Source organism: Streptopelia decaocto (genome assembly GCF_964273445.1).
Source record: "Streptopelia decaocto genome assembly, chromosome: 1".
NCBI classification, from domain to species: Eukaryota; Metazoa; Chordata; class Aves; order Columbiformes; family Columbidae; genus Streptopelia; species Streptopelia decaocto.
Genome location: NC_138663.1, coordinates 139055603 through 139070769, shown reverse-complemented (window position 1 = coordinate 139070769; position 15167 = coordinate 139055603). Strand labels below are relative to the sequence as shown.

Genomic DNA, 15167 nt, shown 5'->3' with positions numbered 1-15167 from the left:
CCTGGGAGTGACAGTTGTCTTCAGACATGCACTGAGAGTCCACTTAACAGCCTGGCTTGTGTGGGCCGGGAGGCTCTGACCACATCCTGTGAGCTCTCTGCATGAACAAACTCCTGGTGCTAAAGCTCTGGAGCCTTCTGCTGGGCTTGGGCACCTGACCTGTCCTATACCACTGCCGTGCTTAGTGCTGGCCTCAGTCCGTGACCCTGGACTTCTGTCTAGTGCCATTCAGCCAGCTTCTGACAAAATTTGCACTGACAACTCAGCTGTGTTCATTTAAGATTTGGGTTTATTGGAAACTTTCAGTGCATATACAGGTTTTAAAAATTATCTGATACAATGGATAACAGTAAATTGTCTTCTTTCTGGTGTAACCCAAGTGCTTCATGTACTGCCAAGTGCTTTTGGAGAGAACTTTGCCTGTCTTCTTGTGAGGGGGAAGTGATTCCAGATTCTTGCCTTATGTTGCTGCTAAGACAAGACATACTGTACCTTAATGGCATTACCCTAGCTACACTATGGTGCAGGTTAAGGTTAAACAGTAATAAGAAACTTTCATTTTAATCATGCCAGCTTTAGCTTATGTAAAGATACAGTCTGCCTTTTTTCTTAGATCTTTTTTTTAAAGTGTTGGATCAAGTGAAAAAGCCCAGACAGACTTGCACAATACATCCTTAAATACTACGGTTAAACAGCTTGGAAAATGTTGAAATTATAAGAAAATAGAGGGTTACAAACTTAGAATCACCTCTTGCCACCAAAATCAAAGCTCTACGGTTGTGACCTGGCCAGTGCAGCAAACTGGGCAGGCTCTTGAAAAAGAATCCAGGTTTTAGATTGTCCATATGCGGTACTGTGATCAGGGTCACTAGCAAATATGATCTGCATAAATAGCTCTTTCCTCTCCTCCTCCTATCCAAATTTCCTGGCACAGTTAACTAGAAACTGCTCTCTGGGTGGCCAGGTTCACAGTAGTGGTTAGGAGTCAGGTGACAGTCAGGTCTGTTCACTCTCTGATCAGGCTGTGTCACCCTACAGAGTACTGGCAAGAGAAAAGCACCAGGTAACTGCTTAACAAAATATAGGTGCAGTTCAGTTCTGTGCTGCCTGTGATGGAGGAGGATTCATGGCAGTGCTGCAGCTCTGGAAATGGTCTTGGCCGGAAACATACCCTAGGCTTTGGTTACCTAGGCCTCTCTGCCACCAGTCAAAACACCCCTACGGAGACTTCACATGAGGAGGGCCTTGTGGGGAATAACCTCCTGAAATGCAAAGTGAGACTGTCAGATAAGTTTCCATACATACTTAGTTTACAACAGCAGTGACCCCAAGAAGCTTCCTTTGGCTGTTAAGACCCTTTGCACTGGACAAGACTTCCCCTTGGATTTGTTTCAGGCAGTAGGAAGATAGCACTGAACAGAATCTGTCTTTTTGTTGCCTTTGACTCTCTTCTGTCATGTTTGGAAGTTGGGGAGAATTTCAGCTACTATCCTGCGTAGCTGGTTTCTCCTTTCTTCTCTCTCTCTTTCCTTTTTCATCAGCAATGGGTACTGCTTCCATGTCTTGAGTGCATTCAGCATAAGTCTCCTTGAAGAAATTGGGGACACAAAGAACAAAGTGACAACATGAAGATGTTTCTAAAACATAACAGGTAATCAAAAGATGACTCCTATTTGAGGGGAGAACTCCTGTAAAATAGCTGTGGGATTTGCCCTTTCTGCTGCTAGTCAGGGCTGTGATATATTAAACATCTGCACTCAGACCACTCTATTAATATGTCAATCATACCAGGGAAAAATAATACATTGCCCTTCTCCATTCCCCTCCCCCATGAATTTCACTCCTTTCTCTGACAGGATTCATTACTTGGTTTTTGCTTAGCACTCTGAAGATGAGAGATGTTTCTTGAAGAATAAATGAGGTCTTTGAAAGCAGTTTATTAAGGAAAATGCAGGTTTGCTTGGTCTAGACCAGCCACTTAGGAGCACAGGCAGCTGGGCTCCAGTTCTTACCTGATTTTAACCACCCACTACAGGTGCCTTAGCCTGGGTTCCCATATGGGCAATAGGAAGCGACAGTCCTGTCTAAAGAATAGGTTGCTATGTCAAGGTCTGAACTGAACAGTCAGTGCCATGAGAGGTAATGACGAGTGACAGGTCACTATGCTCCTAATATGAGGTCATACATAGAATGAATCCAGTCTCTTCCTGGGTCTAAATTTTTCCCAGTTCTTGCAGTTTGCTGGCTTGTTGGGTTAAATCATGCACTGTTTTGCTCTTACAGATCAAGCTAGAACTTGTTTGCTCTACCACCTAAGAGGAGAATTTAATTTAATTCTTCCTTGAAGGTGCTGCAGATCCTGTTTGGGCTATGCACAGGTGCAGCCTATTCATGACTGCATGCAGCTAACATGCTTTCATTGTGAGACAGGTGAACATGCTTCTGTTTTCTGCTGAACTTTGACAATAGTTTTTTCTTCCTGTTAAAATCAACGGCTAATGCAGTTATGGGATAATGAGTGAACTGGGTGCATCCAGCTCCAGTCATGACTGGTAGAACTGTGTGGCTGACAATGGCATAAACTGAAAGATTCCTTAAGTAATGTTTCTAGTCGATCAGCTTTGGATTTGAGAACTAAATCATCTGCTGTGGACAAAACAATACAGTGTAATTCCTGCACAACATTTAGCTTGCTATAATTGTACTTAAAGGTTTTCCAAAAGCAGCTTTTAGCAGAAGCTGCATGGCTGGATCTGCTAATCAGCTTAGAAAGTTTCAGTGACTTATCTGCTTTCACTGTATTCTCTTTCAGCAGATTTAAAAGTCCTGTGAAGGGTACCAGTAAATTTCCTCTTCTAGGCTGCATGGAAAATTCTTACCATAAACTTCTGCTATGTTGTCTGTTTATGTCACAGAAGCAAAATACCAGCAGTAAAGAACCTGTTTCACATGTTCTTGGGGAGTAGATAATTGAAAGGTCATAAGTAGTCTCTAAAATAATCTATAGGGTATATTAAATCTAAGTAAAAAGAACTGCTGGCAAAGGAGTGCACTTACTTGTTACTGTGTTCAGTAGCAACCTTCAGCTTCTCCCATAAGATACTTTTTTCCTCCATGGTCAGGTCAAACCATGCCCAGAAGTACTTCCTCATGAGGCAGGCTGAGTGGATGTTACTCACTGTCTCCTCCAGAGTAGAGAGATAATCCTTGTACTAGAGAAGAAGGACAGAGAAAGAGGTGAGAATGGCTTCTTTCTCCCAACCCCCAGCCCAATAAGCAGGAACAGAATGGTGCTGAAGCTGTGTCCGTGAAGCGTTATGGGGACAGAAGCGGAGGAAAATCAGCAGGGAGCAGGGTGACAGAGTGCAAAAGTGGAGGAGAGTGTCCTGGGTGAAGAAGAATGATGGAGAGTGGAGAGCTGAAAGAAGATCTCTTAAGGAAGGAATGATGTTGCTGGGATGGTGACCATGTAACTCAGCAAAGGTTGGGCTGCAGGTGTGTGAAGTGGCAGTGTGGTGAGGGGAAAGCACGGCAGCAACTGGCTCGCTTGGTATCATTTCTCCACTGTGGTGTGGGAAAACCTTTAGCCAGTTCCTGAAGCCCCGTCTCAGCAACATATGGGAATAGAAGTCCTCAGCCTGAGACGCCTTCTCCATGAGGCTCCTCTGGGTGTCCTGGAGCCAAGTCATCAGGCATTTCCTCTGCAGGCCCAAGCAGTGATGCCTTTGTGCCACCTGAGTAAAGACAGCAGAGACAACAGCTAGTTATTCGGATGAGTGACTACATAAGCATAAAGCTACAGAAAAAAGGGGACAACAGAAAATGCAGATGTCTGACAGCTGGAATAACTTACAGGATAGGTTCCCACAAAAAGAGGTCAGCATAAGGAATAAGACCAGTCTCTCTGTCAGGCTGCTGTTGCATTACTTCTAGCGAATATCCTTCTGAATTAGACGCTGAGTTTAACTGATTGTGAGTTGAGCAGAGGCATGGCCTATAACAATTTATTCCAACTCTGTCCATAATGCTGACCAGCAGGGTGGACTTACGGAACAGCTGCTATCCCTCTGCTTGTCCCAGCTGGAAGCCTATGTACATTTGGTCAAATACTTTAAGTAGCTGCAGTTCCAGTGACTTAAATGAAAGCTTGCCAACTTAGCCCTGGGCTCTAGCTAAATCTTCAGGATACCGCTGACTGTTATTAGTCCACCTCTGATAAGACAGGCCAATCCAGTCATATACAGAAATGTTTCATTTATGTGTCAAAGTCTCAGAAACTACCACTTGCTGTTCTGAACTGAGGATATGGCCATGCTCAAACGGAGTGCTGGATTATCACCTGTGGTGTCCCACCTCTACAAGTGGCCAACACTGCACCAGCACCAACTCCAGGGAGAGGGTAAGCCCTAGAGATGGGATGCGGTTAACCACTGTAACAACAGTGGCTTGGCAGTGTCTCACTGATTCACTTTGCTGTGGGGCAAGAGGATTGACAGGCTCATGTCATATAACTTCAATTTATTTTTGGCTGTATCATACTAAACTAACTCCCACTGTCTTATTGGCATGTGGCAGTTAGTACTGCAGACAAGTGGAGGCTAACAAAAGATGACTTCTCATTAGATTGAAATTGGTTCCTTTCTGTGTCCTTTTGGTTCCTGTTTAATCAGGTATAAATGAGGATGCCACCCTTTGTGGTTTTTTTTATGACCTTTCATGATTATTGTCAGATGGGCTGATTTTAAAAACCTATTATAATATAGGGCAGGGTGCACAGGGAGAATTTTTGCTTTTCCCATCTGTACCTGGCTTAAGAGCCTATTAAGGTTTCTGCTGAGTGCTGCATCCATTCCTTTTCCCTTCCTCCCATGGCACCAGTCCTTTATCCTCAGCACTTACCACCAGGTTTTCCTTGGCTAGCTCCCTCAGCCTTTTCCATGGTACTATTCCATGCTTTCTGAGCAGGACCTTTTCATAGTGATTTCTGGCCTTTTTGAGGAGCTGCTGCTCTTTCTCCAGCCTCCTCTGCTTCTCCAGCTCTTTCTACAATACAAAGAGCAGTAGTTCTAATTCACTCTGGTTAAAGAGGATGTGAAGCAATGACAACAGATTGTCATATCTGACCTAGAGGTCCTGACATGACAGGAAATGGGGATCTACATCATCGTGAGCAGTGCAGACCAGACCTGACCCCATATACTAGAACCTGTGGTAGAAAGCAGAGCAAACCATCTTGAAAATTCTCAGGGAAGATGATGGTATTTCTGGGCATTTCCTTGGGCCATTTATCAACACTTGGCCTTTCCTCAGCACTGCAGTCTGGTGTTACTGTAGCAGACATATAATCTGTGGCTATCAGCAGTGCTGATATAGCAGGAACCTCCTTTTGATGGGCCTTCATCAGTGTGGGGAGGGGTGCTTTGGTGAGCTCGAGGAGAGCAGCTTTCTACCTTTATAAAACTAGAGATTGAAACCATGTCCAAAAATGATTCTGAGTTTACGCATGGGCCTTACCACTTAATCTAGCGCTAAATAGTAGGGAAGTGATGTGGGTATTATATAACTGTACAATATTACTTTTGACTGAGACTCAGGGATGAAGGTCAAACATCCTAAAACAGTCCAAGTAGAATAGTAGTTGTGGGTCAAATTCCCACAGGGTTTCAAATGTGCTATTTGGGTTATTAGGACAGCTCATTTCCAAGTAAAAATAATGAAGTGGGGCTATTCCTAGGCTAGCTCCAAGGAGATGATGCTTCTGTTCTTCAGGTAGAAAGTTGCCCTCGATATATCTGTCAGGCTTGTTTACTTTTAAATTGTGTGTTTGTGACTGGTATCATTGTGTGTGCTGGAGGGGGATACAGTGGAAGGAGCACTACAAAAGCAGGCTGAACATGCTGCCACTGTGGGGGCTTATGTAGCTATACCTCAGCAGTGAACGTCCAGCACCTGCAGCCTTTACTCCTGCTGATGAGACAGATATAGTATATACTTCACAGTGCATTTCATCCACAGCCCTTCTCCTAACACTGCCAAAAAGGGGGATGGTGGTGGGTCTATATAGCAGGTGCTGTGCTGTAGAACTCTGCTCTACTAATGAAGAGCTTCAGTTCACATTACTCTGGCTGCTGAGTGAGTGCTCGTGGGTAATGGTTCTTCTTCCCTGTCTCTGCTAAAGGGGGGGAAACAGATGAGGTGTTTGATCACCAGCTTCTGCTGCCTTCTCTCCTCCCGTTGTTTTTCCCGCTGAGCTTCCTTCTCCTCGGCCTCCTTCCTTTGTCGTGCTTCCTCTTCAGCCTTCATCTGGGCCTTGAAATGGAGAAAATGGACAAAGGTAAAAATTAATTTGGCACGTGACATTTTCAAAGAATATAGACCTCTAAGCTTTCCCAGTATTCCTCTAGTATTGAACAGCACCTGAAACTTCAGGAGGAAGCAGACTTTGTCACATACTCCCCAAGATCTGTGCTGATGAATGAACTGCATATGTACCTATATGTATCTTTCTTTGCCCTAAGTTATAGTATTTGCCCACTCTTCCCCGAAAAAATTTAAACCATACACCAAGTTTTTTATTGATAACCTTATTGCTGAAGTCAGTTCTGAATCACTGGGCTCTGTTCTGAAGTTTATTTCTACATGCAAAGCAGCATTACAGGTACCCACGCAGTTCTTTCCCCAAACACTGAACATCAAAGAAGTTTTTTTTTTTACTTCAGTACTGGTCATACTTGACACAGTATCCTTCTCTGAATGTTTATTTACTCCCCTTGCAAAACCCACTCTGCTCTCATTTCACAGAGCTCTTGCTCTTAATGTATGCGTCAAAGGCCTAAAACCCAAACCATCTATCAGACATCATTACTATGACTGTGCTTCTTGATTGGTACAATTGTGGAAACTGCAGCTGAGGAAACCTAACCTGATGCTTGTCTGTCCACTCTATGGTTAAAGTGTCCTCTAAGGCTCATTTCAGCTTCCTGCTTATGTGAGTGTGTCTTGGGGAAGAAAAAAATGCTGGTTGTTGTAGGACCCCAGTTCTGAGCTTTCTTATTGACAGTAAGTTGCATTAGGATGTTTTCAGTAACAGTTTAATGCCCTGAAGCTAAGAAGGCTTCTCTGTTGGATGTGTGTCACAGAATTTGTGTACTAACTTTATAAACATTGTCACTATCTTCTCTCTTCAGCAGAGATTTGTTAGAAAGAGGCAGGATTTTTACTAGGTTTGACTGCACATCCTCAAGCTGCACCTAACCAGACAGGAAAGGCAGTGGAAGCGAAACTCACCATTGCTGGGTGCAGTCAAGTGGATCTCTGCAGGCACTTCCACCCTTCCCATCCTCAGCAAGGACAAGTTATGGTCATGGGGCAGGTGTGAAAGAAGTGGGGGGGGTGGTAATGGAGGCTGCTTGTAGAACTGCAACTGCAGCAACATAAAGTGTCTGCTTGTGATATGGCAGGGTTAGTGCTGTCACTGTAGCAATAACTACTTCTTTTGATATGTGCTGGACATCTGCTTTCTCACAAACTATAAAACTCCTGTTTTGGATAAAGTGCCTTTGATTGGTCCCTCACTTTTGGGTTAAAAAGAGCATTTCTTGTAACTGGAATGGCGTGAAAGACACTTTATTTCATTTTCCATTTCCCTTACCAATTTTTCCTCTTCCCTTCGTTGTTTGGCTTCTTCTAGTTTCCTCCTCCGTTCCGCCCGCTGAGTTGCTCTCTCCTCCATAGCTACAGAAACAGAGGACATAAGGCTTAGTAAAAATGAGCTATATGATAATGGCAGAAATTTGGTGAATAAGCATGACCACTACATTCTACTGCCAAGCCCCCATAGACCTGCCAGTGCCAGCACAAAGGGACTTACTTTCTGTTGCCTCTTATGGCTGGCAGTGTCATGAACAAGGAACCCATGAACATTTATGAGATGACTCGGAACTACCTCAGTTAGATTCACTGAACCCTCCTTGGTTGACAGTCAGAGCCATGAAGGCTCAGTTATGAAAGGAGCTGTGTTCAGATGTTTTATCCCTGTCTTCCCTGATGGAGTGCTGAGGCTCAGGGCACCTGATTTAGCAGCTATTGCTAAAAGGTCTCTGGTAAGCTCCAGTTGTTTACTTAAACAGCAGCTTCATGATGGAAAGCATCTCTGCCACAGTGACACACAGGTACTTGGTTCCACTAGCGAGAAACTGCTGCCTAATGCTTCTTTTGGGAGATAAATTGCAATGCGGTGATCTTGCTGGCTATCAGCAAAGGTGTTACAGTGCTGATGTGACTACACAGAAGATGCAGTGGAGCTGAGAACCTGTGCTCCCTTCTTCTGAATTTGCAAATGAAGCACAGGCTGGAACAATCAATAACTGGTGAGTATTTAAGTGTTTTGACCATGATAGGTTTCCTCAGATTCCTTTCTCTTCTCAGCTGTCCCAGGATTCTCTGCCAAAGGAAAATCATCCAGTAATAACTTATTCACCGAATTTTTTTGAGATCTTCAAACAAAAGCACTGAGTGCTCTGAAAGTAAGTTTACTGTCTCTAAGGTGTGCAGAGTTCAGGCAAATCAGAGTGAGTGATGGCTTGGACTAGGTAGCATTGGAGCTGAACACAGTCAGTTAATGAAAGGCAACTATTAATGCCCAGCCATCATGGCCAAAAAGCTCTGGTGATCCCAGAACTGTCAAAAATCACAATGATCATATTCCAGACAACCTTTCATGCAGACTGTAACCACCACCCAGTTGATATGGAAGAACACAACCCAGGGATATAACAGAATCTGATCTTAATTTACTTCATTAAAAGGATGCGCTGCACGTTTAACGTGTATATGCTGTTCTAGTGTGGCCAGAGAAGGGGAGATCCTTCACAGAAAGCAGGGATCTGGAGCTCCTTTACTGATCTAGCTAGGCACTTAATTCCCTTTGAAATCTCACTACCTCTGTCAAAGTTAGATGAAAATGACTGGTCAGTTCAAGTGTTACTTGAATGCGCAATGAAGGAAACAAGACTGACAATGAAAAAGCCTGTAGAGCTTCTTTTTTGAGTCTTGTCACAGCAGAAACAATCACAAGTGTTAGGAGTAACCACTACCAGAGCATGGACTTGAGGGGCTGGCAGTGGCTTGGGTTTTACAGATGCCTGACTTGGGCATGAAAACGGCTCACCCTCTCACAGCGCTGGTCAGGCTGGGAAAGAGTGCTGAGGTTTGTTTGCATACTGTCATCAACCAGCAAGGCTGAGGTGAAGAAAGAGAGGTTTCCAGACAAGCTGTTGAGTAAAGAGACCTGGAATGGTCTTTGCTATCTAGAACAATACCTTTCAGTATGGGATGAGGTGAGGTCAGCTGGCTGGAGGCCCTCCTGTCTTGCAACACTGCCCGTGTGTTTTCTGGCCCATGAGAAACAGGTGGACTATGAAAGGAGAGAGTAAAGAAATTAGTTAATGAATGTGGTCAAATGATGTCTCAATTCTACCACCTATGGCTGAGAAACATGCCTTGTGGTTTCTATTCTTCATTGTGCTGTATTTCCATTCTGAATCCCTGATACACACTTGAAATGGGATTAGTGATGCACCCTTGCAAAGGAGCTGAGTACCCAGGGCTGCTGCACATTCTGAAATACTGAGGATGACACTCTCTCTTTCTTTCCAACTAAACAAATCCCTGCTGCTACCATGTGTGACACTAGTGTTGCTGTTTCTAAGTGGATCCTGTATGGATCACATGGTGTCGAGCCATTGCAAAAAGAGAGAAGGATGGAGAACTGTGGGCAGCCTGATACTACCCTTGAGGCAAAGTCACAGGTGAGAAGAAGAGCAGATAATGCCAGCACGACTGAAGTATGCCTGGCAAATTGTGGCTCAACATGAGTAGGAATGAGACAAGCTGACTAATTGAGCCTGCTTCATCGAGGGTGTATACCTCAAATGGGTTGTATTCTTGCATCTGGATTGTTTTTCCTCCCTGATTTGTGAAGCAGAGTTGTTAAGCTGCTGGGTTATAGCCGTGGCTTGTGCTGCCTCTTCTTTAGCTCTGCTCAGCCTCTGATTTTCCTGCAGTTCGAGGATCAGCTCTTGCTGTTTCTGAAGCTGCCGCCTCTGTTCCTCAATCAGACGTTGCTGGAAGGCATGACGGTGCTCAAAACGGCTGCCGTAAGCAGGAGCTGTCTTTGGACCAGGTGCCTGAAACTGCTGGGGGAGAGCAGCTGTTCGATTCCTGTACACAGCCTGGTCCTGGGCACTTGGGGCTGCATGTTTTAGTGTAATTTCCCAGGCACGTCTGGGTTTTCTGTATGAATGAGACATGTGAGCAGCATCCCAACAAGAGCGGCCTTGGGTCTGGCCAGGTTCTTTCTGTATGAGGCAAGTTTCAGTTGGCTAGGGAAAAAAAAAAAAAAAAATTAGGAAAACCTGGCATTGATTAAAACCAAGCAATCTTCTTCCCTTGCTACACAGTAAGTGTTTCTTTAGTGTAAATCTAGTGAAGTGCCTGAAAAGTAGGGTAATCTCAGCTATGCAATCTTTATCCAATTCCTAGCCAGGACAGAAGGGCCCTGATATGCACAAAATGGGAGGCTGTGGGAAAGAACTGTTAAGGAGCTGTGTGCCATTTCCCTGGGAGGAATAAATCCTGATTATCATAGCATAGTTTGGGTTGGAAGGGACCTTCAAAGGTCATCTAGTCCAATCTCCCTGCAATGAGAAGCGACATCTTCAACTAGATTGGGCTGCTCAGAGCCTCATCCAGCCTGGCCTGGAATATCATCCACCACCTCTCTGGGCAACCTGTGCCAGTGTTTCACCACCCTTATTGTAAAAAATTTCTTCCTCATGTCTAGCCTGAATTTCCAAGAGCTCTGTTGGGAATGTATCCTGACTATTTTGTTAGGGAACACAGCTCAGGACAGCTGATTTCTCAGGGATTAGCACACTCCCTTTTGGACTGTGTTGTCTCCACTTAGCGCTCAAATGAAGAATAAAGGAAAAAAACAGTTGTTAAAGTGATCTACGTGGTTGATCTACTGGACAGTCCCTTTTCAGATGGAAGAGAAGTCCACAAGGTGCTGTTTTCTCATGCCTCTTCTACAGCTTTAATAAACATCACCATGATACTGGTGCACAGTGGGGAATGAGGCTGCACCTTTTCTGACACTTGGTGTTTCCCTGAAAAGGCATCAGATGTAAGGTCTGCTTTCTGATTCCTAAGTCAAACCCCAAATTGAGTCCCGTCCTTCCAGCAAAAATTTTACCAGTGCATCGGAAGAAAAATAAGGGCCTACTAGGATGATAGAACCACTGTACGAAATCAACTCTTGCCGACACTTAAGCAAATTAAAAGCTTGACCTGCAGTATGTGTATGTGAGCTCTCATGCTGGGATCTGGACACTGCTGTGGTACAGGTTGCATAGACAGAAGGAAGGGCAGGCTCTGACCTGACAATTGATAATTTAAGGAAGCAACCTTTGATTCTCCTCTCCTATGCCCTTCTGATGTGCATTATCTTGAAATAGACAGTGACAACATTTTTTCCCCCACACTTAGAAGCCAGAGATCTGCAGTGGCATGACAAAATCTCGTCATGCCATCAAGCGTTATTCTTTTTCAGTCTAAGCAGGCATCAAAGCTGTAACTAATCTCTGAGCAAAAGTGAGCTGGGGGTGGGATGCTCACTGCGATCCACAGTACACGAAGCGTTGTTCTCTGGCAGCACGAGAGATTGTTTTAAAAACTCATTCAGTGTTTTTCATGTTTGCCTCTGTTTTTTAAAGCCTTCTCTTCAGAACAGTTGCAGGCAGGTATTTAGGGTCACCCTGGAAAATAAGCCTTCCTCTGGGACAATGTTCTTTTTATTTGAGATTGCACACACAAAGTACTTTGTAAGAGTATTGAGATGCCAGTAGACATAACTGTGTGGGAAGGATTTACCTTGTTCTGCTGCAAATCTTGACAATGCTTTACTTCTGCTGTCCCAGGCTTCTTAACCTCCAGCAGCCTGTCCAGACCACCCTTCCCCAGTGACATGACTTCCAGCAGCTGTGCCATCTTTCTCTTTGTCTCCTCCCTCTGGATCTGCAGCTTTCGCTTTTCTGTCTCTGCTCGGCTCCAGCGCTGCCATGCCAGAAAGCAGCTGCGCAAAAGCCGTCGTTGGTTATGCTCCACAGACAGCTGTTTTTTCCTGCATGAGAAAGCACTTGTGTTACTACAGAAGTGAGGCTTCTGCCCAGGCCTGCCTGCAACAACTGTATCAAGTACAACAGTCCAGGCCATGGCACCAGGCCCCATAACTTCCCAAGTCCTTTTGTCACTTAATTCTGAAGGGCCTCCAAAGCTGTAAAATGTTTCTCCAAGGAAGAGTGGGAGGGGATGTCTGTTACTTTGAAGTAAGATTCCCTAGTTCCCATTTTGCAATTTCCTGTGTCATCCTTGGGCAGCAGGGTAGGTGCAAAAGAGGTATCCTGTTCCCTTGCAAGCTGCAGAGGGGGAAGCAGCGGCTGACACCTGCGAGAGCAAAATTTTCACTGGCTGGCAGGGAATTAATCCAACAGCCTCTTTAATGACAGGCACTGGCCAAAATTATCTCTGTATACTACTGCTGAAATAGGAAATTATTAATCAGGAATAAATATAGCACCTCATATTCTCTGAGGTCTAGAACAAGCCAGGGTGAGATTTCCAGGAAAGATACCTACAGAGAGAACTAGATGAAGGCTTGTTGGACAATGCTAAAGCTCTTATTTATCTCTGTTCTCCTTTTCATCTGTGCCACAACACCTCTGGCAGACTGCAGGCAATGTAGTAATTTTCTCAAAAAGCTGCTGTTTTCCTCCTGCTGGCTAACTGGCAAGTCCCTTTTATAGTCCCTAATTATTGCACTGCCTGAGTATTGCTGCAGGAGGAAGAATTCAACAGTGTAGGGACACTACCTGTTTTGATCCTGGAGATGAACTTCCAATTGCTGTGCCTCCTGCTCTATCTTCTGGGCCCAAGTATAGTTTCTCCAGGCTCGTAGGGCCTTCAGCTGGCATTTCCAGTCAGCAAGGGCTCTGGCTTTTTCCATTTTAATTCTGTGCTCCAGAAGGACTTTCAGCCAAGCAGAGAAATGTCGTTGCATGCACTGCATGGGAGAGTTTCAGAAAACCAATGAGCAAGATGTAGCCCATCACACAATTGCTGATCCTCTCCACCTTTCCCCTTATGTGACTTTCGTTTTTGAGATTCGTTTTAGAATCCTCGCTTTCCACAATTACTTTGAGGGATTAAAAAAAATAAAACAGAGCATGTGCAGGTCTTCTACAAAAAGCAAAAGGGACTAGAAAGATAACACCATGGGGTTCTATGCTTTTGAGTGAAACACAGTTCACCATGTGTAAAGGAATAAAATGGGTGAAAGAACACAGAATTTCTAGAGACAGGAAAGATGTTTCAAAATCTAGAAAATGTCTAAAATGCTACAGGTAAGAACACTTCTGTGGAGGACAGTTCACAAATACCTCCATGGACCACTTGTGGTTTTTTTTTTTAACTTGGACAAAAATCAAGATGCTTCCTAGCATGAATTTATGACATGACCTAAGCTCACCCTTGGGCCAGTAGGAAGCCAAACAATTCCCCTATTGTGTAATTAGACTCACTGCCTCTGGGAGTGATATACATTGTACAGAACAGGAATTTGCTATCTAATCTAACCCAACCCATAATTCTAGCCCTGTCAGAGCAGACACTGTTCATTTTGATTCTCCAAGCAGGTCAGCTCACAGGACTCTGCTGTCCCCCTTGTCATAATGCCTTGTTTAAATTGCATTCCTCTCAGTCACTGAAATCTCCAAATGGAGACTTATGAGAAGGATAAAATGTCAATGCATTAGCTATTTCTTTCTGCTTTATGAAAATAATCAGTGTCGCTATTGCTTAGTTCAGCTAAGCCATGGCTTCTCACATTATGCCAGCCCTAAATTGTTCTGTGGCTTTATTCAGGCTTATCTTCATAGCTTAGATTGTGCTGGAGAGAGGTTGTGTGCTGCTATACAGTAGCCAAACTCAAATCTAGCAGGCAGATGAAGTGAACCATGGGGAGAATCACCATAAAAGCCATAGAATTCTTCTATTAAAAAAAATCCAGATATGGGTAAGTAGACGTTAATGATGATGACCGTTCTATTAATTAAAAACGTTACCTGATAGATGGCATTCATACCTACACTTGCGGAAATTTATTTCCTTTGCTGAGACTGCCCATATAAAATTATTCAGTACAAAAGGATTGCTCATTAATTGCAAGTATTTGATACAACTAGGTGTTTAACCCAGAGCTGGTCATGGTATCAGAATAATAAGGGTAAAAGAAACAGGTTCCTACTAGGAATTATTAAAGTCTACAGATTTGCCTCAAAAGAGCTGTTGCAATACCACAGAATATCCTGCTGCACCCAGTGGGAGTGGATCCCTGAAGAACCCGTTACTGTGAATGTGCTGGCATACTGCAGCTACTGGAGAACCTGCACAAACTTCATCCCAGGCCTCGGCACTTCTCTTTCTACTCTCTGCTCCTGCACCAGGGTCTGCAAAGCAATCTTTAAAGTATCTCCCCATACACACAATAAGGACTTCTCAGGCTTTTTTGTGCCACTTTGCCCTGCTTTTAACTTCTTTCCTCAAGGGAAAACAAATCTTGCTCTGCTGTCTTCTGTGTACAACTGCCAATTTCTCAACTGCAGAAGCCTTTGTGTTCACTACTGAGCGCTGCATCTTATCCACAATTCTCAGTGAAACCTCCCACTGAGTGCACTTAAGGCACAGAAACACTGGGGATGTGGAGGCCCAGGATTTCTTGCTCCTAGTCTTACAAGATACTTTTCTGCCTGCTCTTCAACTTGCTTGGTATCAGGAAAAGGATTTGGAAGAAGTAAAAAAATCTGATAACCAGGGCTTTTTACTTAAGTTTTGCAAATGGTAGCTGAGGGCCGGTAGCTCAGCATCTCAGATAAAGAAGAGTAATGCTCACTCTCTGCTTATTGGTCTGAATCCTGCGCAACAGCTCCTGAGCCTTTTTTTGTTTCTCTTCTCCTTGCTCTTCTTTCTTCAGGACCAAGGGTTGTGATGTAGTAATAGATACCTCGTGCATTGACAGCTTCTGACATTTTTCTTGTCTCTTCCTTTCCCTG

The 15167-nt window shown here is 44.1% G+C and overlaps 1 protein-coding gene across 2 annotated transcripts in view; it reads right to left on the bottom strand.

Annotated features, from left to right (window-relative positions):
* Positions 1-276: 276 nt before the first annotated feature.
* Positions 277-15167, bottom strand: part of CCDC191 (coiled-coil domain containing 191) — a 21320-nt gene continuing 6429 nt past the window's right edge. The window contains exons 7-17 of one of the 2 annotated variants that reach the window (XM_082064780.1): positions 15008-15164; positions 12930-13120; positions 11932-12181; positions 9928-10382; positions 9321-9415; positions 7652-7734; positions 6208-6309; positions 4900-5043; positions 3582-3734; positions 3058-3212; positions 277-1587 (exon numbers count right to left, since the gene is read on the bottom strand). In XM_082064780.1, coding sequence (XP_081920906.1) covers positions 1455-1587; positions 3058-3212; positions 3582-3734; positions 4900-5043; positions 6208-6309; positions 7652-7734; positions 9321-9415; positions 9928-10382; positions 11932-12181; positions 12930-13120; positions 15008-15164 — 1918 coding nt within the window. In that variant the 3' untranslated portion in view covers positions 277-1454. Of the gene's footprint in view, positions 1588-3057; positions 3735-4899; positions 5044-6207; positions 6310-7651; positions 7735-9320; positions 9416-9927; positions 10383-11931; positions 12182-12929; positions 13121-15007; positions 15165-15167 lie in introns of those variants that run through there. The other variant, XM_082064779.1, reaches the window with a different exon arrangement.